General features: G+C 42.5%; 3 protein-coding genes across 3 annotated transcripts; 2 read left to right on the forward strand and 1 right to left on the reverse strand.

Annotated features, from left to right (window-relative positions):
* SEC61B (Sec61 translocon beta subunit) lies at positions 549–5331 on the reverse strand. The gene is made up of 4 exons (XM_021386783.1): positions 5184–5331; positions 4957–5054; positions 4523–4624; positions 549–978 (listed from the first exon to the last, which is right to left on the reverse strand). The coding sequence occupies exons 1-4, from the start codon at positions 5184–5186 to the stop codon at positions 891–893; spliced, it is 291 nt and encodes a 96-aa protein (XP_021242458.1). The 5' UTR covers positions 5187–5331; the 3' UTR covers positions 549–890.
* Positions 5530–8576, forward strand: ALG2 (ALG2, alpha-1,3/1,6-mannosyltransferase). The gene is made up of 2 exons (XM_021386782.1): positions 5530–5917; positions 6405–8576. Exons 1-2 carry the CDS (start codon positions 5582–5584, stop codon positions 7305–7307), a joined length of 1239 nt encoding a protein of 412 aa, XP_021242457.1. The 5' UTR covers positions 5530–5581; the 3' UTR covers positions 7308–8576.
* Positions 23316–26830, forward strand: LOC110394831 (interferon alpha-inducible protein 27-like protein 2B). Its single transcript, XM_021388875.1, has 3 exons — positions 23316–23534; positions 26281–26427; positions 26646–26830. Exons 1-3 carry the CDS (start codon positions 23387–23389, stop codon positions 26672–26674), a joined length of 324 nt encoding a protein of 107 aa, XP_021244550.1. The 5' UTR covers positions 23316–23386; the 3' UTR covers positions 26675–26830.

Consider the following 27972-nt stretch of genomic DNA (forward strand, 5'->3'; position numbering starts at 1 on the left):
CAATATGTTACATATGCTTAAAAAGAAAAGGAAGAGCTGTCTGACAGTCAGCAAGGAAAACTAAAACCAACACCAAGGAAAATGGATAGGGCATGAAGAGCCACTTAACTGTATCTCACGTCTGTTTCTATGTCCTGTTACAAAGCAGTCACTGCTTTCCCAGTCCTCCCATTCCATTCTGCATCCTGAGTCTCTTCAAAAGAGCCTAGGCCTACATAAGAAACCTGTCGTGGACACCCATGCAGTTACTCTTTTTAAATCAGAGTACTTGTTTATATCCTTCCTTAAGTGCAGTCTGAAAAACAAGCAAGTTTATACCTTTAGTACAATCAACACTGAGCGGTTTAACTTACAATCAGGAAATAAATCCACCCGTTTTTCTGGAGTTAATAGAAGAACACAATCAACAAAGTTCACATACCTCAACTTGATTTTAACAACACATTTGTTAGCATCACATGTTCGCGCACCCTATTTTGCCTTCCTCGTTCACAAAAGGATTTTTTGGTATGAAGTTATACGGCAATTTGCAGCATAAAAGAAACTGGTTTCAACTGTCAAATGGCATTTAATCAAAGATAGTGATATATGGAAACCACAAGTACAATACTTTAGTTATTCGCTCAAATAGGAGGAAAAACGTTGAAACTATTTCAATTTCCATATACAAATTTTATTGCAATACCTATATTCTAAATGTACAGATGCAATGACCCATTACAGACTTTAACACCTGTCCACATAGAAAACTGAGAAACTCATTCTGTATTACAGCCAAAGTTGGTAGGACTTCAGTAGGTGACAGGAGGCTTCCCCAGTCCTTCTCCAAGAACAACCAGGATCCACCATAGTTTTGGTCCAAGATGTATGCTTTAAGTTGGCAGCTGAGTCTATGAACGAGTGTATTTACCCCAGATGTGCAGCATAAATACAGAAGCAATAAAAAGGAGACTCATGACCAAAACTGGAACAGGCCCACTAAAAATAAAGAAAAAAACATACATTAACACAAAGCCAAAAAAAATCTGCTTTGTCCAAAGGCCAGTCACTACCAGCCAGGCAAACTCATCAGTTCATATGCAACTCCAAGAGAAAATTCTTATTCCGTTCCCATAGAAATACCATAAAATACACAGAAATGAGACATTCATCTTCATAAAAAAAAAAAAATGCTGCTGCCGCACTGCTTTTAAAGATAGTTACATAACAGTTAGGATATGTAAAACTCTAAAAATCGCATTAACAACTTCCACTGATTTAAGCAATAATTCATGGTTCATTATTAGTCATCACTGTGAAACCAATCTGCAGAAAATTATTATCTGTATTTACTACTAAGCCACCCGAGCAGAGATGTGGTGAGATACAAGAAACAACAGAGTCCTCTAGCGGCTGCTCAAATTTTGGTGTAAAATTCACATTGCTTGTTTTTCTCCTCAAAGGTTTTATTTCATTCAAAGACAACGGTAGCAATGAGGGAGATGGAGACTGCTGTTGTGTTTGTTTTTTTTTTAAAAGATAAACAGAATGTCAATTAAAGTTAAGTCCATCATCAAATCATTACCCCAAGCATACAATTTAGCAGATTTGTTAGCTTTTTCCCCTTCTCACTGTACCTACTGTTCACTCAACACTGCTTCGCATCACTTGCTTCACCCAACTTTGTGTATCACATTATACTGGGAGAAACACTGAATTCTCTAAACCAGTCACAATGGACAAATTACCCTTCTGTTTACCACTTAGAAGCAGGTAAATGTTGAATACGAAGTAAAAAGAAACTCAAATTTGATTAAAATGAAAAAGTTTACCAACACATTTTTCTAACAGACTCAAATTGTCATCTGCCATTGAATTCTAAATCTCAGTCATTACTGATCACACTTAGTGGTCTTGAGTACAAAGAACCCTGCACACAGATGTAAACCACACTGGATATAAACCAGCCACATAACATGCAAAACTGACTACATGCACAGAAACTACATGAGCAGCCTTAAAAAGGGGAATCTTTCATGAAGCAACAGAAATTACTTCTCAGTTTTATACGTACTTGAAGTTTAGGACCTACATAACACAAACTGTAATAATATCAGTTACATAGTAATTCATACTGTGTTAATGATTTTGTGCAACTTGCTTGAGTCTTTAATGGTAGTAATGTGTAAGCTACTCTTTGCCTAAGGCACCCAGAAATAGCAAAATCTGTTTGCTCAAAAGGAATACTGCTAACCAGAACAGCCTGAATGGAAATAAGCTGGGGAGAGGGTGGCACTGCTTGCGCACCTGGTTGGTTGTTTTTAAATATGCAGGTTACATTGCTGCCACTGCAGAAAAATCAGCCCTCCAACAGGGCCGTGTATCTCTCTCCTCCAGAAAACCTACTGAAACCCTGGAATACTCCTTTGTACATCTAGATCTTCTTAGCTCATCGTGTACACTTAAGTAACAAACCTGGCTTAAGCACCTCTACAAATCTGCAACTGCAGTTGTGCATTCTCAGATGCACCTTTCATGCGAGCGTATACCATACTTTAAGTCCAGTATCATTTCATCATGGTTCCACCACAAACGCTGTCTGCAGATGCTAAAACATTGAAGCATCAGAGGTACCATTACATACAATATAAAACATCTGATCTACAGTGAAGTCATCCTGATCACGGGTAGCAGGAAATAATCTTCCCTAATAATAAAGAATGCTTATTTTAAACAAGATGAGAAAGAGTAGTCTTCTACCCCCACCCTCCAGAAGATATCCCAGGCTAAGATTTACACTGCTTTACGCAACAGCAATCACTAATTCTGCTGAAGTGTTTAACTGAGGCAACTGCAACCCATCTATAACCCATTTTCATTTCTAAGCCTACTAAATAGGACAGATCATAGCAAAGGGAAATCAATACGGAAAGCAAAAAGCTTGGAAGGAAGGAAGCTGCTCACAAGCCATGGTTTAAAAAATCTCCCAGCTCATTTGCAAGCAATCTCTAAGATCAACTCACATTTCCAGATGTTTCATCCATTAAACTCCTAGCCATACAGCTACCCATGGTAACGTGCAAAATATACTCTCATTGTTCCAAAACCTTAAAATTCAAAGCCACTGGTTTCCAGGACAACAAGTAAATGGGAAAATATGCCTACAGACCTCCTTGCATTGAAGATTAGAACAATGTGTCATCTAGGACTGACCACTCAACAACTAAAGGATTCACAAGGGAACGTGCTGAAGCTGGTACAGCTGCTTTGACAGCTTACATCACTGTCACGTTTTAAAAGTTCTACCAATCAGCAGGATGTCTATTTTCTTCTCCATTTTCACTTCATTCATTTTCTAATTGATTTTTGGTAGACCACATAATACACCTACCATGCCTATCCACACATTAACATGCCCTAAAACACCACTACCGCGCATTTTCTTTCTATTGTCTCTGCCTTGTCTCCTTCTATGACTCTGCAGTAGCAGAACAACTACGGCTTGGAGGACAGTTTATTAAAAACTGTTAAGCGCATATGAAAAAAAGAACACAACAGGTAACTTCAGAGGAATGGCTGTTCTCAGAATAATCACCACCCACAGTACCATGAGCCCTTCTCCAATCGCTGTTCATACAGACAGCTACAGACTTAAGGAACTCCAACATAAAATACTTACTGATTCTTGAAAAAAAATAAACAATAAGCATAACCCAAGGCATCCCTGAGTACACTGGCCCTCTTCAGCCCAGGAAGAGAACACTACAGGCCGTGAACTCTACAAAAAGCATTAGTTCACACTTGAGGGTATGACTTTGCATGTGCACCTGTTAGCTGAAACACTCCTTCCACCTTAGCTACCCAAGTATTCGGTTGCTAAGCTAGTTTGGGAAACTGATCTGACTTGGACTTGCCCAAAACTAAAAAATACAGTGCCCCTTATGATGTGAAGAGAAGCTACTACCAGATGTCTGATCATAACCTGGGAACGTTCCTCTCATAGTAACAGATATAAACAAGGTACTGCAAAGTTAGTTAGTTAGAAAACTTTGCTGAAATAACCTTTTTTGTTGTTTTTAATAAGTACATCTGAGACTGTGTAAAAACAAAGCAAATCAGTTGCATTATGTTTTCAAGAAAGTATGAAACATCGCAACATACTTATTAGTAGGAAAGACAAAAGCTTAACTAAGAGAAAACTTACATCAAAATTATACAACTATCTATGATGCCTGAATTCACTGCGACAAGTAATCTTCCCCAACTTCACAGTTACAAAAGACTCCTTAAACCTGGGCAATTACAAAATAAAACTTCTCTTTAAAATGAAAATTGTAGTTGTTTTTAAAAAGCAGGTACCCTCTCTCCAAGTCTGAAGACAGGTGGCTATCAGATTTCCTGCCAAAAGCACCTAACGAGTCATCAGCTCATCATGTTCTCCCCTGCAGACCACAGCATTGATCTCTTAACTGAAAAAAACTGAAAGACTAAACAGCTGAAATCCATCACCCCATGCCTACCATCGCTCATGCACCCAACTTACACTTTGAGCCCTGGGGAGTCCTCAGTGTAGAACCGCCACATCCCACCAGTGCCTGTGGACGTGGCACGGCCTGCACTTCTTGTCCCACAGCTGGCATTCTTCCTTTAGGGGGTAACAGAACAAAGCAAAGACCACGATCCGTTAGCTCTCAGTCAGCTTCCAGCATCGAGTGCCCAACAAACGGAAGAAACGAGACAACCACATCAAGCTGGGCAGCCCAGCACGCTGCGGGCACGACACCCACGTAAGACGAGGGCCGAGCAGCCGGACCGACGGCAGCCCTTCCCTCCCCGCACATCCCACGGACACATTCGCAGCATAGCATGGCCCAGCCCTTCCACAGCATCGCTCGGCATCGCTCCAGCAGTCGCTCAGGACGCCGCGAAAGACAACGCAGCACCGAGCCCGCGCCCCGGGGCTGCCGCAGCACCTACCTCTGCCGGACGGTGGAGCCGGCGGCGCGGGGAGCCACGGCCTTGCTAGGGGAGCGGCCGGACGTGCCGACGTTGGTAGCGCTGGGGCTCGGCCCGGGCTGCGGAGACAGGACAGAAAAAGGTTAGGGAGAAACGGGACTAAAGCAAAAGAAGCGGGGGAAATAGCCGCGAGACAGAGAGCTAGCTCCCCAGGCTGGAAACAGCAGCACAGGAACGGAGTGCCTCACCATAGCGGCGGCGCTGGCTGGAAGCGATCAGTCAGCCGACAGGCACAGCTCCCTCCCCACAGCCACGTCTCTGCCCGCGATGGCGCCCCGCCCGCCCGGAGGCCCCGCCCCGAGCACCACAGGTCCTCGGGCTGCCCGAGGCGATGCCTGACGCAGCACCTATCTCCTTCTCCCCCTCTCTGTCTTCTGCCGAGCTTCTTTCCTAACGAGACTCCTTCACACGGCGTCTCCGTCCCCGCAGACGGCCAGGATGAGGTGTCCGCGCCGAGAAGGCGCGGGACTAGCCTCCCGGCAGCATTCGGGCAGCCCGGAGGGAAAGGTGAAGGGGCGGCCCGGCTGCACAGGCTGACGTGGCCCTAGAGGCCGTGGGCGGCGCATGCGCGCTGCCGCTCGGCGCCATGGCGGAGCGGGAGGAGGAAGAGAAGGCGACCGGTCCCTCCGTGCTATTCCTGCACCCGGACCTGGGGCTGGGCGGCGCGGAGAGGCTGGTGGTGGACGCGGCGCTGGCGCTGCAGGCCCGGGGCTGCCGAGTGCAGGTGTGGACGGCTCACTACGACCCCGGGCGCTGCTTCGCCGAGACGCGGCAGCTGGCGGTGCGCTGCGCCGGGGCCTGGCTGCCGCGCAGCCTGTGGGGCCGCGGGCACGCGGTGTGCGCTGCGCTGCGCATGGCCTTCGTGGCGCTCTACGTTCTCTTGGTCAGCGGGCAACACGCCGACGCCTTCGTCTGCGACCAGGTGCGGGCTGCCGCCATCTTGCGGGACAGGGCCGGAGCGAGGAGGGGGAGCGCCCCGGGGGTGACTGGAGGGGACGGCGTGAGCCAGGCCGTCGTCGCCTTGAAGCTTTCTCTTGGTGGTGGGTGCTGCCGGGAGGAGAAGGAACGTGGGCTGGGGGTCTTATGGGATGGAGGGAGTGGGTGCTTGGTTTGGGAAGGGGGGCTCCGAGGTTCAGGTTGGCTATTAGGAAAAACTTTTTTTCAGAAACAGCGGTGAGGCAGTGGCACAGGCTGCCCAGGGAGGTGAAGGAGTCACCGTCTGCAGAGGTGTTAAAGAACTGTATGGATGTGGGACTGAGGGACGTGGTCAGTGGTATGGTGGGGGTGGTGGTTGGATGAGATGGTCTTAGAGGTCTGTTCCAATCTGAATCATTCTATGACAACCTTTGCACCAGTAGCGCTAACATGAATAGTAAATGTTTTGTTCTTTCTTTCCTGGTTTGTGCTAGGTGTCTGCTTGCATTCCGATACTCAGGCTGGCCAGAACGCGGAAGAAGGTTTTGTTTTACTGTCACTTTCCCGATCAGCTCCTGACCAAGAGAGAATCTTTCCTGAAGCGCCTCTACAGAATGCCGTTGGACTGGCTGGAAGAGTACACCACTGGCATGGCAGACTGTATTGTTGTGAACAGCAAATTCACTGCCAGCGTGTTCAAGGAGACATTTAAGTCCTTGTCTCACATAAACCCAGATGTTCTCTATCCGTCACTCAACACCAGTAGCTTTGAGTCAGTGGTTACCGTGGACATAGCTGACCTGATTCCAAGAAAGACAAAGTTCTTGTTTCTGTCTATTAATAGGTATGAGAGAAAAAAGAACCTTGCATTGGCTCTTGAAGCTTTGCATGAGCTTCAAGGAAGGCTTGATTCTCATCAGTGGAATGAAGTTCACTTGGTTATGGCAGGTGGCTATGATAAACGAGTTCTGGAAAACGTGGAGCATTACGAAGAACTAAGAAGTATTGCAACTAAGCTTAATGTTAGTGACCATGTCACTTTCGTGAGATCATTCACAGATGAACAGAAAATCTCTCTTCTTAGTAACTGTGTGTGTGTGCTTTATACACCAAGTAACGAACACTTTGGCATTGTTCCTCTGGAGGCAATGTATATGAGATGTCCAGTTATAGCGGTTAATTCAGGTGGTCCTTTAGAGTCAGTCTTGAATAACGTTACAGGATTTTTGTGTGATCCTCAGCCAACGCAATTCTCTGAGGCCATGGAAAAAATCGTGAGAGATCCTCTTTTGAAGGACTCAATGGGAGCAGCTGGGAGAGTCAGATTTATGGAAAAATTTTCCTCAGAAGCATTCTCAGAACAACTGTATCAATACATATGCAGACTAACACAATAAAATTGTATTTTCTTATTACATTTTACAGCTTTGTATCTGTGACTTAAATAAGGGGCCACTGTTCAATGTGACTGATGAAGAACCCAGGACTTGTGAAATTTCTTGTTGTACTTTGTATGCTGCCTTTGGTCACTTGGTATGGAAAAAAAGAAGGAAATGTCAATCTTGTTAGAAGGTTCAGATTTACATGTGTTAGACTGATTGTTTTTTATGCAGTGCCTCAGACAAACGCATGGTTCAAATGGCAGTGACTTACTAGACTTTATTGCATGTTTTACTTTAAGACTGTACAGTCAACTCAATTTACAGATTATAGATATGTACAGATAAGCACGGTTTTATTTTTCTGAAAATTTCAAATCATTGTGAACAATTTGTAAACGAAAGACTCAGCTATGGTGTGGAAGGAAACACATGGTTCAGCCATGTGTTTAAAAAAATTATGTTCTTTAGGGATTTGAATGGTATGCATTTTGTTTGTTTTTATGACCTTTTACTGTGCTTTTTTTCCTAAAACTGCATAATCCAGTTGTACTAGGCATCATAAATGAGCGAACAAGTGTGTGATCAGGCAAAATTGTTGTTACTGAAATTCTACATCTTTGTAGATACCTGCTATGCCTAATGATGTAATTTTAAGAGTTTCTGGTTTGTAGAAATATTCTTAATTGAATGTTTCATGAAATTCTAAATTACAGAAAGCACACATGCAGACACACACATAGAATGGGAGATTTTGCCTTTTTTTTAGTTCAATATAATTTTTTTTTTCTGAATAGTTTAGCTGGGAGGAATAGTTCCTGCACACTTCTCTCTCAAGGCAGTGCTATTGCATGGCAGAAATTTTACTGACTGGTTTTGTTAGTTTGTTATTTTTTAAGTGCAATACTGGATTTTAGGCAAGGAATATCTTTGTATCTACCTCATTTCAAGCACATCTTTATTGGTTGATTGTTAGATTCACAGTAACGCTTCTATGTAATCCATACAGTTGAGTTTTGAATCTCAAAATGGACTGAGTAATTAATTCCCTTGGTTTTGGAAGCCTGATTTCATCTGTAGAGTATCATTTTCGTAGTCTGTGTTCTGTGCATTGCCTGTAAGATACAAATTCAGAGATTTCCACATTTTGTGAAAATGTCTCTACAGTAGAGAGACAACTCCTTTTGCTTAGGACTGCAATGGAGGTCTCAGTATGAGATTTTTTTATTTACAGTAAAATAAAAAAAAACAATGAATAAATTCTTTGTCTTCAATATGAAACTTGAATTGTTATAATGGTTGTAAATCATGACTTGTTAGTAGGTGGCATGGCAGGTCATAGTCCGAACGTTTCTGAATGTAACCTTTGCTGTCTATTCCTGCATTTGTGCTTCTTCCCCCCCCCAACCCCCCACCTTGGGACAGAAGGAAGTTTTCCTAAATCTTCATAATTTTTCAGGATCAATAGAAACAGCTACATCATGGAATAATTTAGTCAGGAAAAGATCTTTAAAATACCAAGTCCAACCATCAACTAATACTGTAAGTCCACCACTAAACCATGTCCCTGAGTGCTGCATCCACACATCTCTTGAATACTGCCAGGGATGGGGACTCTACCATTACACCAATTCCCCAGGCAGCCTGTTCCAATACCTGACCACAGTTTCCAAGGGGAAATTCTTCTTAACATCAAATCTAACCCAAGGCACAACTTGAGGCTGTTAGTTTGTATTTTATCACTTGTCATCTGAGAAAAGACACTGACACTCACCTCACTACATCCTCCTTTCATAGAATCATAGAAATGTTTGAGTTGGAAGGGACCCTTAAAGATCATCTGCTCCAACTCCCCTACAATAAACAGGGGCACCTACAGCTACATCAGATTGCTTAGAGCCCTGTCCAGCCAACCTCAAATGTCTCTAAGGGCAGAGCATCTCTTCCCCACCCCACACCCCACCCCCCCATACAGTAAATTATATATGTGTTGGTTTTAAAAAGTTTTACTTAAATTGCAAATGCTTAGAATAAACTACTGTAAGAACAAAGATTAAGTTTTGGAAGAGTAAAATGAAATAATCAGACTACTAGAAAATGGAGGTCTTAGATTCATATCCCACAAGTTACAGAATGGATGGCACAACATGGAGAAAATAGTTATAAGGAGGAATTAATCTTCTGTCCAGTTTTCCATACTTGTACATCCTTTCACCTTCATTTAGAACCAAACTTGATAGACAACAAACAGAGAAAGGTTATGGTCAGGAAAATACAAAGTGCATTCACAGATACTAGGTGTGAACAAAGGGAGGCAAGAAGAGAGATTATTAGCCATTAAAGTTTCTTCATTTACAAGTATTCTGGGCTGGGAATTAGAAACCTGCAGTTCTCCTTATTCAGATTACTTGTAATACCTATAATAATTAAAATTAGCCATAAGCAAATTATTTTGTATGCATAATTAATTTTCTCCACACTCCAGATTATAAAAAGAAATCACGATTTCAGCAGTAAACTAGCCAGCTAATGTTGCCTTTCTCCCCCACTTCCAACCTCTTTAACTATTTTTACTTTATTTTTACTTTTTTTTCCACAATATAAAAAATTTATTGGTTTTAACATTTACATGGAGTCTATAAAAACTCCATGCTACATTATCATATTGTTAAACTTTATTCTTTTTTATTATGGCTTTATTATTCTCTCTCATGGATGAAATGACTGATATTTTATTTTGAATTATAGTTTATTATACAGTTGATATCACAGGAGTATTTTAAAGGAAATAATAACAGTGGAATACTGACAAAATATAGTATTATGAAAGGAGTATATTCAACAGCATGAATGCCAACAGAGTAGAGAAGGAAATAGACATTTTAATTATAGTTGCCTTTATTTGCATTTACGGTGAATGTAGAACACGTGACCCAAAAAATAAATCAGAGGTTATAGTCTCTGTTGATTTATGGATGTGCATTTCTTCATTGCCAGTTATGTTAAGCACAAGATTAACAGAGTTCATTCCAGATTTTTTTGCCACGTTCATCATATGATAAGACAGACAAGTTTCACCTTACGAACATGAAGACAAATCTACTAATATCATTATAACTCCAATTTCTGTGCACTCAAAGAGAAGAAAGATATAATGACTGAGAAAGTCAAAGTAGAAATCATTTGGAGTTTTTACATGGAGAAAGGGAGCACGAGTCAATAAATTTTGAAGTCCTTACATAAGATAATCATAGAATCACAGGATGGCTTGGGTTGGAAGGGACCTCAAAGCCCACCCATCCCCACCCCCTGCCGTGGGCAGGGCTGCCCCCCACCAGCTCAGGCTGCCCAGGGCCCCATCCAACCTGGCCTTGAGCACCTCCAGGGATGGGGCACCACAGCTTCTCTGGGCAGCCTGTGCCAGGGCCTCACTGCTCTCTCAGTGAAGAATTTCCTCCTAGTATCTAATTAATCTCCTCTCTTCCAGTTTTAAACCATTCCCCCTTGTTCTATCACTATCTGTCCATGTAAAAAGTCATTTTCCCTCCTATTTATATGTTCCCCTCAATTGCTGGAAGGCCACAATGAGGTCTCCCTGGAGCCCTTTCATCTCCAGAAAGAACTTCTGCTTTCTCAACTTTTCTTAATAGGAGAGGTGCTCCAGCCCACTTTGTGGCCCTCCTCTGGACCTGCTCCAACAGCTCCATGCCTTTCCTGTGCTGGGGGCCTCAGACCTGGACACAGTACTCCAGATGGGACCTTGCAAGGGTAGAGGGGCAGAATAGCCTCCTTCTCCCTGCTGGCCAACCCTCTTTTGTTACAGCCCAAGATACTGTTGGATACAGCCTAAATGACCTCCAACCTTAACCTCTTTAATGATCTCCTCTGCACTGGTGAGTGCCAGGTCCATTAACGCTTCACCTCTGTCTGGTTTGTGTAGTACCTGGACCAGGGAAGTTATCCTCGGACTCCAGGAACTTCCTGGATTGCTTGCAGCTTGTGTTATTTTCCCAGCAGAAATCCAGGTGGTTGAAATCCCCCATCAGGATGAAGGCCTGCAAATGTGATGCTTCTTGCAGCTGAAGCAAGAATCTGTTGTCAGATGGCCTGTAGCAGACCACCAGATGTCCTTTATTGGTCCAGTCTCTATTTTAACCCACAAGCTCTCAGCCTGATCATGGCTTTTTTTTTTTTCCTTTTTTAAAAGGGGCAGCTCTTTACAATCTACCCACTTCCTTACATAGAGAGGAACTGCCCCCCCTATCTCTTCTAAAAAGCCTGTAGCCCCTTTATCATAGTGTTCCAGTTGTGTAGTTAATTCCACAACATTTCTGTAATAGCAGTAATTTCATAGTTTTCTAATTGCGCCACATTTTCCAGCTCCTTCTGCTAATTTCTCATCTTGTACATTGGTGTAGAGGCACTTCAGCTGGGCTATTGGCCCTGTTACCTTCTTGGAGGAGTCCTCCCAAAATTCACTGAGAGGAATCTGAGGTTTTTCCCTGCTGCTTCCTAAAGTGACAGCATTCCCTGACTCTTTTCTGTCACTCAGAAGTACATCCCTTCTCACCATCAAGTCTAGTTTAAAGCTCTGTTCATCAACCCAGCCAGTTTGCTGCCCACAGCATTCTTTCACCTCCCGGTCAGTTGTGTCCCACCCAACATCAGTATGCCCAATCTCTCCAAGGTGCATTCCAGATCATCATACCCAAAACCCTAAGCGTGACACCATCCATGCAGCCAATCATTCAGCTGATCCATTCTTCTCCTTCCCAAGTACCAATTGTCAACTGGGAAGACTGGGCAGTACAAGTAATAATCCCTTCAACATCCTTTCAAGGGACATAAAGCCTCTTCCAATATTTTGTACTTTCCTCGTTGCAGCCTCATGTGACCCAACTTGAAGGAATAGGAGCAGATAGTAGTTCTCCAGCTTTAACAGAAGAGATAGCATCTTATTGATGCCCCAAATGCAGACCCCCAGCAGGCAGCAAACCTCTAGAGAAATTATCTGGGCAGCAGATGGTGCCTCAGTGCCTCTCAGCAAGGATTCCCCTGTTACTAACACCTTTCTTTGGTGGCACTGGTTCTAATAAGAGTTGGACCAACTTAATATGGTTGTCCCTTTCTGGGTCTGAACACCACTGCTCCTGGACCCACCCACAACTGCTGTGCTACCATAATGAAGGCTGGTGGTTCCTGATGGCTCTCTCCTCACCTTGGGTTCTGCTTGATTTCAGAACCCCCCTGCATACCACAATCCCTTCCTTCACTGCAAAATATTCCTATACCAGAGCTAACTGCCTTGGAGAGAAAGTAAGAACGATGATCAATCAGTGGAAAATTAGCCTTCAAGCAACCTACAACTAAACAGCTACAGTTACATGTAGTTTTAATTTCATGATTTTTTTCCCCCGATATTTATACACAGAATCCCTGCATTGTACAGCAAGATTTGCTAGAGATTAAAAAAATCTGAGAAGCCATCTTTTATTATTCCCAGACACAGCTGGGAACTTAACAAAAAGGTTCCAGAAGGTTATGGATATCAGGAAGCACTTCTGTACTGTGAGGATGACCAAGCACTGGCACAGGCTGCCCAGAAGCTGTGGAGTCTCCTCCTCAAAAAATCTCCAGACTCCGCCTGGCCATGGGCCTGGGCACCCTGCTCTGGGTGGCCCTGCTGCAGCGGGGGTGGGATCTGATGTACACACAATGTTTAAAGAACGTGAAAGTAGACAACTCCCTTCCTGAAACAGCACCTCAGCCAGGAAAATGTGTGCCATTTCCCATTACAATAGCAGTTAGAGGAGAGGATACTTTGTCACCTATTCCAGCAGCACCTCATTTTCCAAGAAGTATTCTTCTAGCACTTCAATGTGAATTCAAGACAAGAACTGTTAAATTAATCAACTAGTCTCTGACTTACAAAGCAAACAGTAATGCAAAACATCACTGATGAATTTTTGATCACTAAAGCTGTTTGAAATGTTATCATAGAACTGTATGCTTCTAGTCTCACAGTGCTAAAGAGTGATTAATTGTTCTGCTAATCCTTATAAAAGAACAAGAGAAAGTAAATCCCTGAAAGCAGTATGCACAAAAATGCTGCAAATTTCACAGAAAGACCTATTTTGAAGGAGCAGATCAACTGCACACAAAGCAAGCATGAAAAGTATTAAAATAAATTGCTAACAAAAAAGGACTGGGAAGATATGGAATGGCCTAGAACAAAACACTGTTCCAGGATCTTCTTCAAACTGAGACTCAAGGGAAACCAAAAATTCCACAGGAGATCATAACAAAGGAGGATTTTCAGCCATGAGCATGCTTTTCTCCGTTGTAGATAGCTTCTTCCTTACGCCAGTCTTTTAAGGGGGCATTTTTCCTCAACTAGATATGAAATACACCCCAACTACATTTGTTTATTAAATAAGAGACTCAAGAGTTACAGCAGTGGGCTGCCAACGGTGAAATAATTTCCACATGCAGGCAACATTGTAATAAGTGCCTTGTGCCTGTTGAGGAGTGGTCCAGAAACAAGGAAAAAGCACTTTAAAAGATAAGCTGTATTATGTTGCCAGGTACCAGCACAGTCACTACAGTACTGCTATTGCTTGGATGGAAACCCCTCTAGATTATAAGCAACAATAAACAGGTAGAAGATTGACTCCTCTCCCAACTTAATTCAAACCTCCTTTCCCTTGCCTGCAGGACCTCTTCTCAGTTCCACCTTCCTCATTCAGGAATCCTTCAGTAACAGATTCTCTTACTCTGGCAAAAAGCAAGGTCATTTATAGCAGCAATAGAAAGTTGATTAGAACAACTAACAAAGGCTGTAGATTCAGGGAGTAAAAAAACTTAAAGACCATTAAAAAGATAACTGAAACTCAGGCAGCACCTACTTTTTGTCAATTGAAATCCACTGTGGGAGTCTAGACAAGAGTTTCCTTTTCGTAAGTGACTGTGTGTTTCCTCCACCATCATGATCCTTGGCTCAAAGCTTACCATAGAGCTATATAGTAAGTGATTAAGACACAAAAGGCAAAGCAATTCATTCTTAAGGTGACTGCAGAATGACAGGCTATAACGCATGTACTCCAGGGTGCTGCAAGCTGAGCAAAGTAATTAAGTACAGATACAAAACTACCACCTCCCACAACAATTCAAGTTGCATTACATTGTACTTAGTGTGGTGAGCAGGGACAGGAAGGACTGAAAAATAGCTTTTCCCCTTAACAATGCTGTTTGCACTCTCCCCATACCAGGCTCCCTTTGTTAACTCTAAAGATTATTCCAACCCCTACAAAGGGAAAGGGTGGGAAAAAACAGGCAAGTGAGCTCACAGCCAGAAGTCATCCAAAGGCTTTCAGATGATACCTCATTTAAGCTCATAAAACTCACCTTGAGATGAGCAGCAGGAGCTGACAAACATCAAAACCTTGTTGAGGAAATAAGAGCTAAAGTCCTATCCCATTACACACCTATCTTGCTTCTTCCTATAGAACTAACTCCACTCAGCAGCCTCACTAGCACCCTACAAAACATACCCAAAGCACAGTTTCACATAGAATAGCTGCTAGTATTTAAACCAAACTCGTCCAATAGGGGTGGGACAGCTTTCTAAATATCCCTCAGCTGTAGGGAATGAAGAGTTACAGAATTCTCTGCTGTTAGGACTAGTGTGCCCATGCAGATGCTTGAGTACAAAAAACAACTACTTTGCGTTTGACCAAGAAGGCAAGGAATGATTTTCTTAATGGGACAGATTAGCTCTTGTTCCCTTTTCCAATGCCCTTATGATACAGCAGAGTTTTAATGGAAGAGACCAATGGAAATAGACAGGGGCACAATGGACTGGTGCTGGTAAGAAATGTATATATTCAGATGTCACTTGCTCATGGTTCTCAATTGCAAATGGGGAAATTTCCATCAGATTCTTCTCCCTGACAGTCACATAGTAGGCATACACTGGAGGGAACCTGCACTCACATCCTTCTAGTTACCTGACTTCTTGGAACCGTTCATGTAGGCAAGCTGCATCTGTAGCACTACCAGCAAGCCTCTGCTGCTACTTCCATGGTAAGGGAAAGGGAAGAAAACCTACACTCACCTTGGTAGAATCATCTGCTCAACAAAGTGAACATTCCACTGCTGGTCTCAAAATCCACACCCATCTCTAGAGGGGATGCTAGATCAAGGGGCCATTAGCAGTGCATCTCCTACATAGCAAAAGAAAAGTGACTATTCCCTTCTACCTCCATTGTTTGTGCTGCTTTCTCTTTTCCTGGTAGCTCCTTTCCACTCACCAGCTGTGCGACAGAGCAAGCAGTCCCCTGAGCAGTCAGGCCAAGGTCCACAGTACAGACAGATATGTAATATGCACTGAGTAGGGACAGTGCAAAGGAAGGCTTCCTGGCAAGGGAAGCACATGGCAAATATCTTCCTGAGGAGAAAACGATGCTGGTAGGATTCATGAGGGATCCTTTGCCAACTACTTTACATCCCCTGGGACCACAAAGGCTCTGAGATGGGAGCATCGCAGGCTCACACTAGCCTGCTCTTTTCATCCAAGTGAAAAAACACATAGATGTGGTCTGAATGATCCATCTAGGACTGCACAACCTCCCTGCAGTAAATTGTTTGTCCAGTGGCTTACCTATAGCCACTGAAGGCAAGAGAAATCTCTCCATTATTTATTGTTAGTACCTCATGATTTGACATTTAATTTAAGTCGTCTACTGTGTCTTGCCCAGCAGCCTCAGCATTATAAATAGGGAAGCACTTTCATTCCCATTTAAGAAGTAGCCACAAGGATTCAGATCTACTTTGATAAACCTTTTTGTGAGGCTTGCATTATGTTGCCATGTATAGGTGATATTCAGAATTGTACAGGGACTTCTGTTGTGAAGAAAGTTATCTAACCAACAAATAAACAATTGCTTCAGCGTATCTATCATGTTCAGCCTTTACAGGCAGGCATGTTTCCAAAATGTACTGAAGAGATGAGGAAGTAGTTTCTTTAGCATACAGTTTCAAAGATCTTTACCAAGAGCTTTTCTTGAGTAAAATAAAATTTTCTGTCTGTTACAAAAGCTTCTGCAGGCTTGGAACACCAGGCATTTTGTCACACATGGGCCAGGCATAGTGCGCCCTTGGCAAATTCATGTCAAGCCTGGTTTAAACAAAAGGGGGAAATTTAGGCAAGATATTAGGAAAAACATTTTTTACTCAGAGGGTGGTGAGGCCCTGGCACAGCTGCCCAGAGAAGCTGTGGTGCCCCATCCCTGGAGGCGCTCAAGGCCAGGTTGGATGGAGCCCTGGGCAGCATGAGCTGGTGGGGGGCAGCCCTGCCCATGGCTGGGGGTGGGGCTGGGTGAGCTTTGAGGTCCCTTCCAACCCAAGCCATTCTGTGATTCCATGATTCTATGATTCTATGAGTCCTTGTTGCTTCCTTGTCCTTCATGTACTCAGATGTGGATTCCAAGAGAACATGCTCCGTGATCTTCCCACGCAGAGCTTTCACTGCAGGCTTTTCTCATTTCTCTCTTAGGCACAACTGTACCGCATCCTAACTCACGCTGCTGTAATTGTTTGCTCTTTCTAATATTCCACATGCCAGATTGCAGTTATTTATAATAAAGACAGTAAGCCAGCTCACCAGGTTCAGTCAGACTGTACTCAATCTCCAGTGTAAGTCATATAAACACATTGCCTGGATTCTCAAATCAGAAAAGATGAATGTCAAACATAATTATCTTTCAGATGAAAAAATGTACAAAGAAACATAAAACAAGAGGTTTCTCCTCATTGAAACAGGCTGTAATGACCTGGGAAAGGCAAAACGAGACAGCCACTCTTACTCTGGTTCCAAGGAAAACTCTCAGACCTTTGTAAGTGTGGCCTGAAGCTTACCTACACGTCTTGCAGCTGGAGCTGAAAAGTAAATCAGGCCATCTGGTCTTCAGATCCCTTACCCATTGAACAGATTGGCCACTTTGTTATTAACAGCTTTTCAAATTGGCCATAAAAACACTTCCAGCACTTACGCTTTCATAAATACTCACTTGTATTAGCATTTGAAACCTCTTTATGTACGTTAAATGTTTATACTGTGCTTATTATCAACATGCCTGAGTAGCATAATATATGCAGCCTCAGAAACCTGCCTCAGAGAGGAAAAATAAGAAGAGGTCCACATGTTTTAAGCTGTCTGTGCTTAGCTTTCATCTTCAGACAAGGCTTGCCCTTCATTTCTGAAAACTGACTTTGCCTTGGACCCTGCAGCACTGACTACAGACACATGATCAGAGAGCACTCCTTGGACACATGAATAAGGGACATGAGGAAGAGAGCTGATAATCCAAAAAGCAGAGCCCACCAACCCATGTCCTTGGCCTTGAGCTGTGTATGGAAGGCATCACAGCCTCCTTTTCTTCTCCGTGTGGAACTGGACCCACCAGCACTGCTCCAGGAGCGTCAGCTGGGCCGGATCCCCTGGCTGAGGGAGCAGCTGCCCTGACAGAGCTGAGCCACTCAGTTGTTTAGCACCTACCCTGGGGCACACACTGTGCCATGGCCTCATCCATGTGGCACCTGTAAATTAAGATGTTTCCTGTGTTTATATATGCTTACTTAATCCTTGAGACAGTGTATTTTGATATGGCTTTGATGTCTTTGGATATATAGTACAAAGCCCTGGAATGAGCTACCCTGCAACATAAAGACTGACTGTGCTCACAAACATAGTACTAAGGTCAAGACCGGAAGTGTTGCTGTCGCGTAGGGTCTGGACAGAGGAGCTCTGAGGAGTATATGTGAAATTCAGAGGTGAGAAGTGGACATCTGTTAAGATTTTGCCATCCAACTCTATTTGAGGTCTAAACTTAAAGTGTCCTCAGGCCATTTACTCAAATGCTTTTTTTCTGGATTCCAGTAATAGAAATTGAAATGCGAGTGACTTAGCCTAACCCTGAACAAGGCTGACATACAGAAAAATCAAACTTACCTTTAAAGCTCCTTTCTGATCTTGACCGTAAAGCTTCTGGTTCAATCACTTTGCAATCTCTTTCTAGCTGTAGTGTCTTTCACCAGTAGGAAAACCACCAAGTTAAAGGGATTGAGTGTTCCCTCCACCACACACTCATGAGTACTCATTCTTACCTGAGACAGATGGAGAACAAATCTGCATTAAGGTAGTCTGCAAGTCGAAAAGAAGCATTTTCATTTTATTTCTGAAGAAAAGCATGTCAGTGTATGATTATAGATGAGCATGCCTAAAAATCAAAGTAAAGTAAGAAGGTAAAATTTTTAAGGTAGCAGATTTATCTCTGGGAGCCCCTGATTTTCTAAATTTACAATTGCTCTTCAGCTTATTATGTTCTAAATGTAGGTTTTTAACTGTGCTTTTTAGATCTGAAATAACGTAGGTATAAAGAAGATGGAAACAAAATCTCCCCAGAGTTGCACAGAGATAGGGCAACAAACAACAAACATAAGTCACAACATGGGAAATTCTGATTTGATAAACAGAAGTATTTCACCCTAATGGTGGTCAAATACTGGAGCAGGTTGCCCAGAGTGCAATTGAAATCTCCATCTTTGGAGATGCTCAGAACTCAACAAAATCAGTTTCTGGGTAACAGGGTAAGTCCCTGGCTGGACCAGATGACCTCCAGAGGTTCCTTCCAACCTAAATTATTGTGGTTCTATGATTGTGACTATATCAAAACCTCTCCCACATTTACATGAGTCATGCAGTGTGACCATGTGAACTCACATCAATCCCCTGATGTCATAATATCAGCCTTGTGGAATTTTTTTTGTGTTCCTATTTTATACTAAGTTGGTCCTGACAGAGATCAGAATTTTTTAAATTGGAACATTATGTTGGTTGGCCTTCTGTCAGCATGACCATGACCACATGTTAAATGTTTACTACTTTTTTTTTTTTCCTTTGAAGAGCTAACCTACTGCAGTTTGATAATAGTGTTCCTATTTTTTATGTCAAATGTAGCTTTATAACTAATAAAACTACAGTCACCTGTATTGTGGAATGTTTCAATTTTTTTACTTACCTAGATGGTCTCTTATTCAAGTGGGACTACTTTGGAAGTGTCTTGGAATACGTGTATCACTTATATATGGCTTGTATGTATTTCTTCTCGGGTGAAATGAAAAATTTAATTATATGAAAAAAATGCAAATTACTGCCAACTGTGTTAACTGTGAGAGAGTTGCATTATCTTCTAACATAAATTGTCAGTGAATTGAAGAAAAGACGTTTTGGAAGCTGATCTGATTACTGTCAGGGAAAGTGCTCAAACTCAATTGTTGGCAAATGTCCAGTACCCATCACTGAATGATCATCACCTCATCATTCAGCCTTCTCAACTGACATGCAAAACAACATCCAAATATTCATTGCACATCTGTGCTGGACAGATTATGCATTAGCAATTCAAATCAATTTGATGTACAGGCAGTTTCTGTAAAGGCGTCTGTTTGGGTGAGATGCCTTGTTGTCTGGGATAGATAATAAGGCAACTCTGTCTAATCTTGGAGAACAATCAACCCATCTTGAGAAGGTGACTGACTACGTATGCTCTTGCCCTGACAGCACAAGAACAATGGCCCCATAATGCACTTGACTCAGCTGGTAATAAAATCTACTTTTGATTAGCAGCCATGGCTTGTGTCAATCACCGCGTGATGTACCATTGTCCTCTGGTCCCGAACACAGTTTATTTACAGGGAAACAAAAGCTTTTTGGATATGGCTGCTGCCCAGAGATTGCAAAATAGATTGAGCTGTCAGCCTCACACACTAGATGAAGATTAATGAGTTGTGCAGACAATAAATATGAAGCAATGACCATAAATATGCTAATAGGTATTATCCATATACACTATAATTGCTACAAAAATTAAAAAGTAGTGTGAAGGAAATAGGTCACAGGGTGACAGATAGATAATCTTGGATGCTGAAGATCTTTGGTTCAGTCAGATTCTCTACAGGTTTATTTCCTTCAATTAGACCCTTCAAAAGAGTAATTGTTTAAAAGCTGTTTGAATAATCTCTTTTGAAACAGAGGTTTATGGGAAAATGTTTATGAAAAAGTGACTTCAATGAACATGTTATTAGTATGAAAAAGGTGACTACTGAAAGTAAGTTACGCAGAGATTAATGTCTGCCATCAGCTGCCCAGCTTCGCTATGAAGGAAACACGTCTAAGTGGTACACTAGTGAGAGCTTCAAGGAAAAGGGGCTGCAGTGGCACAGCAGTTTGTATCCACAGACATGAGAGAGTCAGTTCACTCCGAGGTGAAATACAGAAGAATTGCATGCACATCTGTTTGTCCGTATGGGTTTGTTTGGTATTTTCATCATATTGCACTTGTTTTCCTGAAGAAGGGAAGGATCCCCATGACTCAAATTGTCAGAGTACTTCCAAGCCAGCTTCTGGTCTTCCGGTAACTTTCAGCGAGCACCTGGTCCAGACAGCACATGATTTCTGGCACTTAAAGACACATCACATGCTGTCAGGGCACAGCAAGGGCTGGCTGCTCCCAGAGAGACAGGGAATTAAGTATGACAGAAAGGCCAGGAGCACTACCAGCCACAGCTTTGCCCCACCACCCCAAGGAAGGTGAGAGGAGCAGGCTCGGAGATGACAACCAGATGAAGCAAAGGCCCAAATCATCAAATGAGATTATGGTGATGAGGCAGATTCAACATCAAGCCAGAAGCATGAGTCAGTGGATCAAGTTCAGATGTGGTGACAGCAACCAGGGTCAGTCATAGCTCAAAGATCACTGGGCAAGCCTACTCATCATAACCAGTCAGGCCCAAGGAATACAGGCTGCAGTGAGAGCCTGGGTCAGGTAGGTATGGCTGTGATGGAGCCGTGGACAGGTGCACCTACAGCATTGGTGAGGCATGGAGAGAGCCCACAGGCAGAGGGCAAGGGTGGAGGCTCCTGGGGAAGCTGCTCAGGGCCTTTAAGACCTAATGGTGGGCCCAGCCCTGATGCATTCAGGAGAGACTGACCACATTATGCCAAGCTGAACTATTTGCGAAGTGAAGTGTCAGGAGTTTACTAGGACACAGGAAAGATTTTATTTTTTTTTTCTATATGTATAAGCAGAATATCCCAAGTTTTCACAATAAGCTGAAAACATGTAAAATCTAATCCCTTCCAGGTCAGAACTTCATAACTTAATTTGCTGTACCAGTAGTCATGATGAGCATACAGGTAGGCAGAGGTCAGCTGTTTTTAGTACCGTGTCATCTCTGCCTACTGATGTGTTTATCACCCAGCTCACTGCAACCGAACGTGAGATATTATAGTCATCTGCCTGCGGACTGTTCTGTGGCATACTTAGAATCATGGAATCATGTAACTGTTTGAGTTGGAAGGGACCCCTAAAGATCTTCTAGTCTAACTCCCCTGCAATGAGCAGGGGCACCTACAGCTAGATGAAATTGCTCAGAGCCCAGTCCAGCCTGACTTTGAGTGTTTCCAAGGATGGGGCATCCACCACCTCTGGGCAACCTGTGAGCAAAGACTTTCCCTGAATCTCTTCAGTAGCTTCCATTTCCTTATTACACTGAATTTCTTCACCTTATCTTTAGGAGACTACTAGTAATTCCTCCTTTGCCTGCTAGTTCACCAGTGTCTTTATCAATCATGAGTTGCCTTGAGGCATTTCACTTGCAATTAAACTTTTATTTTATCTAATTTTTATTGTTCTTAGTTAAACAGCTCTGTGTATTCATTATGAATTGTTGTGTTTTAGAATTTGGTAAAAACTCATCATATGCAGTATCTCTCCGCACCATCACGAAGTTTTAATTCCCCATTGCTCTGCCAGATTTTATCATCATTTCTTGTTGGAGTGTTTGGAATGTTAAATAAGTGATATTAACCAAGCACCAAAAGATTTTAGCGGTTCTGAAGGAAGTATATGCAGCAATACCTATAAAGAAAGTGGCATTTTTGTTATATTGTGACTTGAAGAGGGCCTACAACATAATTGTCCTATTCTTACATGAAATTTTACTTGCACTGAAGGTGTAAGTTTAGATGTTTCATAATATTAAATAATTTAAATTATAAATGAGAGATGAGATAAAAAGAGATTTGGGAGGATGAAGATGCATCATGACAGAAGACCTAATGCAAGCAGACTGGTTAATAAAAGCAACCATACTGGAATTAAATAAGACAAACACATCTGAATTAAAGAATAAAAATGAATAAAAGAAAAGTGTTCGAAGACACAGAGATCAGTATTGCTCAGGAGTGCATGGGGCAAGTATCCCACTGCTCAGATACATACTACATACAGTAGCAAAGTCTGTTTCATAACCCATCACGTACAAGATAAGGGCATTACACAACAGTGAAAATGTTTGATCTTATTTCTGTATTAATTACACTGTGAGAGAGAACCCTTCCTGTGCTACTCTGAACTGACCAGACAGTCCTTTTTACCTAAGGAAGGAGACTTATGGATCTTTAAACTATCTAATCTAAACGACTGGCTAAGGAATGCTGCAATAAAAGGAGCATATGCCATGTCCTGCTCATTAAAGATGGAGCTTTAACAGGATTTGCACAAAGAAGAACTAAACAGCTGTGTCAATCTGCTCTCATGACACAAAGTCCTCTAACAGTTCCTTCCATAATGAAATTAATTTCTATCATCCTATGTTAATTGTATTCTGATTTACAACTCCCTGTAAACAATTTTTGTGGGGGGAATATCTGCATCTCAGTTGAACCCTGGGCACTATAACAAACTCAGCTTGCAGTTTCTGCATCAGCACTACTTTGCTCCCTTTTTGTCTATTACTTTTTTTTTCACAGTCACATTAACACTTAAAATGAGGAAATACCCTTTTTAAAAATGCAGGCTGTTTGTAAAATAAGGCTGTTTGTTTATTATCTAGCATGTTCATGAAGGTCAGTTTCATTTCCTGAGTGACTGGAGGTTTCAGATACTTTCCAGTTTCAGTTTTGTTTCCTTGCTGTTAACTAGACAGAGTATAAAAGGGGTGGCTGTGAACAGCTTTCTGCACCTTCAGCAGGCAAAATGTCTGACCAGAACGTCCACAAAGCCGGTTTCACTTCCTCCGGTATTGCAAGAGGTTCTCTTGCTTCATCAGTAATGTCTGGTGAGGCAAAATCCTTTGGGGGAGGCGTTCCTTCTGGAGGGGCTACTGCTACTCTACAAGAAATGGGTATGAGAAACTTTTTTTTCCTTTGCGATTTTTGTTTTGTTTAGTGAATAGAGCCAGATGGAATTATATCCTTGAAAATAAGCTTGTTACTTAATCACTTCTCTCCTACATTCCTGTATTGCACTGAAGACAGAAGATTCACATATGAAACTGCATGTTATGAGTGGGATGCTGTTGAGGAGGTTTTCTGTGAATGTACATATGCATGAGTATATATACATAGGTAGTATTCATGAGATTTGGGACAATGTTTATTCAAAGTTTGTGCTGTCTCTCCAATTCACTAGGAGTCATCAATAATACAGAAAGTCATGCTAGCAGGAAGCATCCATACATGTATGCAAGAACACGATCTGTGTACCAGCATTTCATATAAATTATCAGATTCCCCTTGCTTTTTGCTCTTACACACCCATGTGTATCACACATACTGGGAGAAAGCATGAAACCTTATGCAGACTCCATAACAGAGGGGAATTAACTGCAGTTTGACAGCCAAATTCACAAAGGAATATATGCATCCTTGCAGCGTGTATCCAAGTACTAAAAATAGGCATAGCTGGCCCTCATGCAAGCTAACCCTGCAGGTGCTTGTTTTTCTGTTGCATACACAGGGCAATCCTGATCTGACAATAGAAGCAGCTTGGCACTTGTTTAACCCCACGTCCCACAAGATGCATACACAAGGCATCCTGTCTGCTAGTCCTACCCATGGGACCTGGTTCAGCAGGCACACTCTGGGTATACATAACCCCACAGAGAAGAGTGCCCCATGTGATTCTGATTTGCCCCGCAACACAGTGGTTCAGAGGCTGACCTTGGGTAAAGGCTTCAAACCCCTCACTGCTCTGGGGGTCTTGGACTCACAACTCTCACATACCAGGAACACGTTTACCAGCAGTCTGTGGGCTGGCAACAAGTGGGGATCTCTGCTATATTGCTCAGCTTCCCATCAACTTGACAACTGCTGGTCAGCTGCTGGAAAATTCCTAGTCAGCTGGTCAACAGCTGGCCAACTGCTTTTTGTGGTAAGCAGCTACAGATCTACGAAGGATGGTGCTGAGCCTGACTCTTCCAGCCATAAAATGAGTGGTTGGCCAGGTAAGCTGTCCAGGGTCTAGATTTGCACCATCTTTTAGTAAGTAAAATGGTGATAAACCTGGCTGAGAGGAGGTAAGTTATTTTTTTAGATGTGGTTTACATTGCTGACAATGTTTTTCATAGCATGAGACTCTGAGAGAGTAAGTAGCGTAAGGGTCATTTAAAGAGGTACGGTGTGGGACTCCTTAGAGTTATTGTTTAAATTTTATTCTGTATAATTTGATCAGTGAGTTTAGGTTACAGAATAAAGTGCTTATTGAATACTCAGTAGCAAAGAGCGTATGGGGTGGTAACAGCAGAAGGACAGAATATGAGAGACTGACAGGAGAAGAGGAGGACCAAGGGATTGAAGAGCAAGAATAGCTATTCTAAGGCACCCCGCTGCATTATCAGCACAGAACCCGCTACACAGGAACCACCACTAATATCGTAATAAAGCAGACAGCTGCAGTACCCTGCCTTCTGTTACAGAGAACGGTGGTACAGCAGTAGTGTGCATGCCCATAGCCAGTGGTGTCCTACAGAAAGCATGAAGCTGCAGTTTCTCAAATAAAAAACTGAAGGCTTGTATCCTTCCCTTCAAATGCTGGGAATATTTAGAAGAAAGAGAAACAAAGAAAACATTGGACACCGCCTTATTTTGTTCTTGCAATATCTGTACCAACTATACGCTTTCAGGAAAAACACTGGTTTTGGTGAAGATAAATTTACAAGACTAGAGGAAACTTCAGCCATGCCTACAGGACACACTCCAAAAGAGCTTTTATCCCTGTGAAAAATACTTGCTCTGTAACATTGCCAAGACAGGTGTGAGCTTTGGCTCCCTGCAGCAGGAGAGCTTGCCACACGTTCTTTGCCTGATTGAGAGCTAAAAGGGCCTGATTTCATTTCCGCAGGTGCTCCTGAAATCTCTTGCTCTTCAAACTCATCTTCTTAACCTTTCTATTCAGGCTGGAAACCCTCCCCCACGTGCAGCAGGGCATGAGTATTGTTCAGTATCACTTTACAGACGACATTATAACAAGCTCATCACCAAAATATTTGAGCATCCTCCAGGAATGTTTTAAGGGTTGTCACTAGCATTTGTCATTGGTATTGCTTTATACTTCTCCCAGGAAAAGAAGGGTTTTCAGTGGGATACTTTTCCCAGGGCTCCATCCAACTTGGTCTTGAAGACTTTCAGGGATGGGGCATCCACAGCCTCTCTGGGCAGCCTGTGCCAGCGCCTCACCACTCTCTCTGTGAAGAACTTCCCTCTGACATCTAGTCCAACTGTCCACCTACCACCGAAATTTTCCCACTAAATCATGTCCCTCCAGCAGCTCCTCAGAAAACTGTAATTCCAGCAGAGACATACTTTGCCCAAACTGTTTTGGACAACCAAATGAATCAAAACAGTCTTCGTGACAGAGTTGTAGATTTTCTTTATATTCCAGCAACGTCCATAAAATACTGTAGGTGTCCTTTCACCAGGATGCCATCTAAAAGGCAGTGCACTGATGGAAAAGGTCAAATAATTAGCAGTCTTTGTCTTCTGACACATTTTCTAGCATTGTTTTTCTAGAAAAGAATGGTAGTTTGCAATTATCTTGTGAAGTCCTCTCCTTAGGAAAGCACAGCAACATCTCCTCTGTAACTTCTCCAGGTGCCAAAGGCTCGACACACTCTTCAGGCTTTACCAGCAGTGGGATCTCTGGTGGCTCCAGGGCCTCACAGATGATGTCCAATGAGGCCATCTCTTCTGGAGGCGGAGTTCCCAAGGGTGGCACAACTTCCACTATCCAGTCCATCTGTAAGTCAGAGTCCTCCTAATACAGAGGAGGCTTGGTAGAGAACTGGAAAAAGATTTGAAGCACTTCATTTCAAAAAGTGTATTTCAAAGTGTAACACAAATCTTTGGTCTCCTCTGTCCTGAGAACCTTTGTAAGCCATGCTTAGATACTCCATATGTTACCCTGTACTCCAACATTGCTTTAAATTGCTCTTGTGCTTCTTTGTGTTTGTCCTTAGCAATGGGTGGCAAAGGAGGAAGGCGCTGAATAGAAAGAAGCATCGGTCCAGGAGCAGATCCTGCAAACTGTTCATCCTTTACAGACAGATCCATTTGACATCTTCCCTTCTTTGCTCTCCCTGTACCTGACATGAAAGACAAAGCATTTTTCACTCTCCAAAATAAAAGTTCTGTTAAAATCGTGGATGTCTGCATGAAATTAGTGGGGACAAGGATGGGGATGGGAAAGAGGGCCAGGTTCTTCCCTGGTTAATTGTGTTCTGAAGCACAGACAAATGTAAGCACAAGACAATAAATGTAAGATACAATACTCCAGAACACAGTTTACAAAAGCCCATCGTTTATCAGCACTAGACTCTTCGAGTAGCTTGCTTGCTTTGCTTACTCTACAAAAAGTGATCACAGAGCAAAATTCGCCCTGTTGTGAGAGAGAAGACCAGAAACTCTTATGAAGGGCATCCAGCAGTTCCTTTTGGATGTACTTCTAATGGCTTATCAAATTAAATTTTACTTAATTAAAAATACATATAATCAGATGACAACAGGTCTCAAGAAATGTCATACTTTATAAATCCAGCTAATGTTTGTATCCATCTCCTATTTGTAAGATTCCTTTCACATTAATATTTCAAGATCCTGTTAGTTTATCATCATCTTGGTCACCAATAGACAAAAACTACCCCTGTAATCTGTGGGTAATACCTGATTAGATCAAGGAAGGGAGACCACTGTCTCTGGTGTAGGTCTCACTGTTTGGGCCTCCTGCTGTTCCTGGCTCACCTGACTCCTTTCATTCAGCTGTGCTCTCACTATGCCATTTCCCCAGATCACACAACATTGTCCATTTCCTAGTCATGCTCATAAGTACATATCCCCCCTTTGCTTCTTCTGTCTTCCATCTTTCCAGCTCCTCATCCTCTCTCCTCTGTCTCTTCCCTTCTTCTGTATTTCTAATAATGCCACACAGTGCAGCCTCTCCTTCCCTTTCCTCATCCCAAAACAAGGAGAGGCAATCTTATACCTTAAGGTGAGGAGTTAAGAGACACTGGGCTATCTTGGGAAAAAACAGAAAAGTAACTGTAGTTGTAAAGGACCAGCAGGATGTGACATGAGCTGTATATAAAACCATAGAAAATTAATTTCAAAGAAACGTTGGCCTGGGAGAATGAAGCTCCATGTCTGCATACTGGCTATTTACTGCCAAATTACTATTACTGCAGTAGATATCTTATTGTAATATTCATGTTGTATTATGTAGAATATAAAGAGAAGAAATGAAGAACACTATGTCCAGATGAAATGAAAAGAAACCTAAGCTATTATGAG

This window comes from Numida meleagris, chromosome 2, assembly GCF_002078875.1.
Source record: "Numida meleagris isolate 19003 breed g44 Domestic line chromosome 2, NumMel1.0, whole genome shotgun sequence".
Classification (NCBI taxonomy): domain Eukaryota; kingdom Metazoa; phylum Chordata; class Aves; order Galliformes; family Numididae; genus Numida; species Numida meleagris.

Bases quoted from the DNA above. Each gene is read 5' to 3' on its own strand.
- SEC61B (XM_021386783.1), bottom strand. The intron at 4,625-4,956 runs GTAGGTGCTGCG...TACCCCCTAAAG, and splicing joins GGCTCCACCGTCCGGCAGAG to GAAGAATGCCAGCTGTGGGA. The intron at 979-4,522 runs GTAAGTTGGGTG...CTTTATTTTTAG, and splicing joins GACTCCCCAGGGCTCAAAGT to TGGGCCTGTTCCAGTTTTGG.
- ALG2 (XM_021386782.1), top strand. From the start codon at position 5,582: ATGGCGGAGCGGGAGGAGGAAGAGAAGGCGACCGGTCCCTCCGTGCTA. The intron at 5,918-6,404 runs GTGCGGGCTGCC...GGTTTGTGCTAG, and splicing joins ACGCCTTCGTCTGCGACCAG to GTGTCTGCTTGCATTCCGAT.
- LOC110394831 (XM_021388875.1), top strand. From the start codon at position 23,387: ATGTCTGACCAGAACGTCCACAAAGCCGGTTTCACTTCCTCCGGTATT. The intron at 23,535-26,280 runs GTATGAGAAACT...TAACTTCTCCAG, and splicing joins TGCTACTCTACAAGAAATGG to GTGCCAAAGGCTCGACACAC. The intron at 26,428-26,645 runs GTAAGTCAGAGT...GTTTGTCCTTAG, and splicing joins TTCCACTATCCAGTCCATCT to CAATGGGTGGCAAAGGAGGA.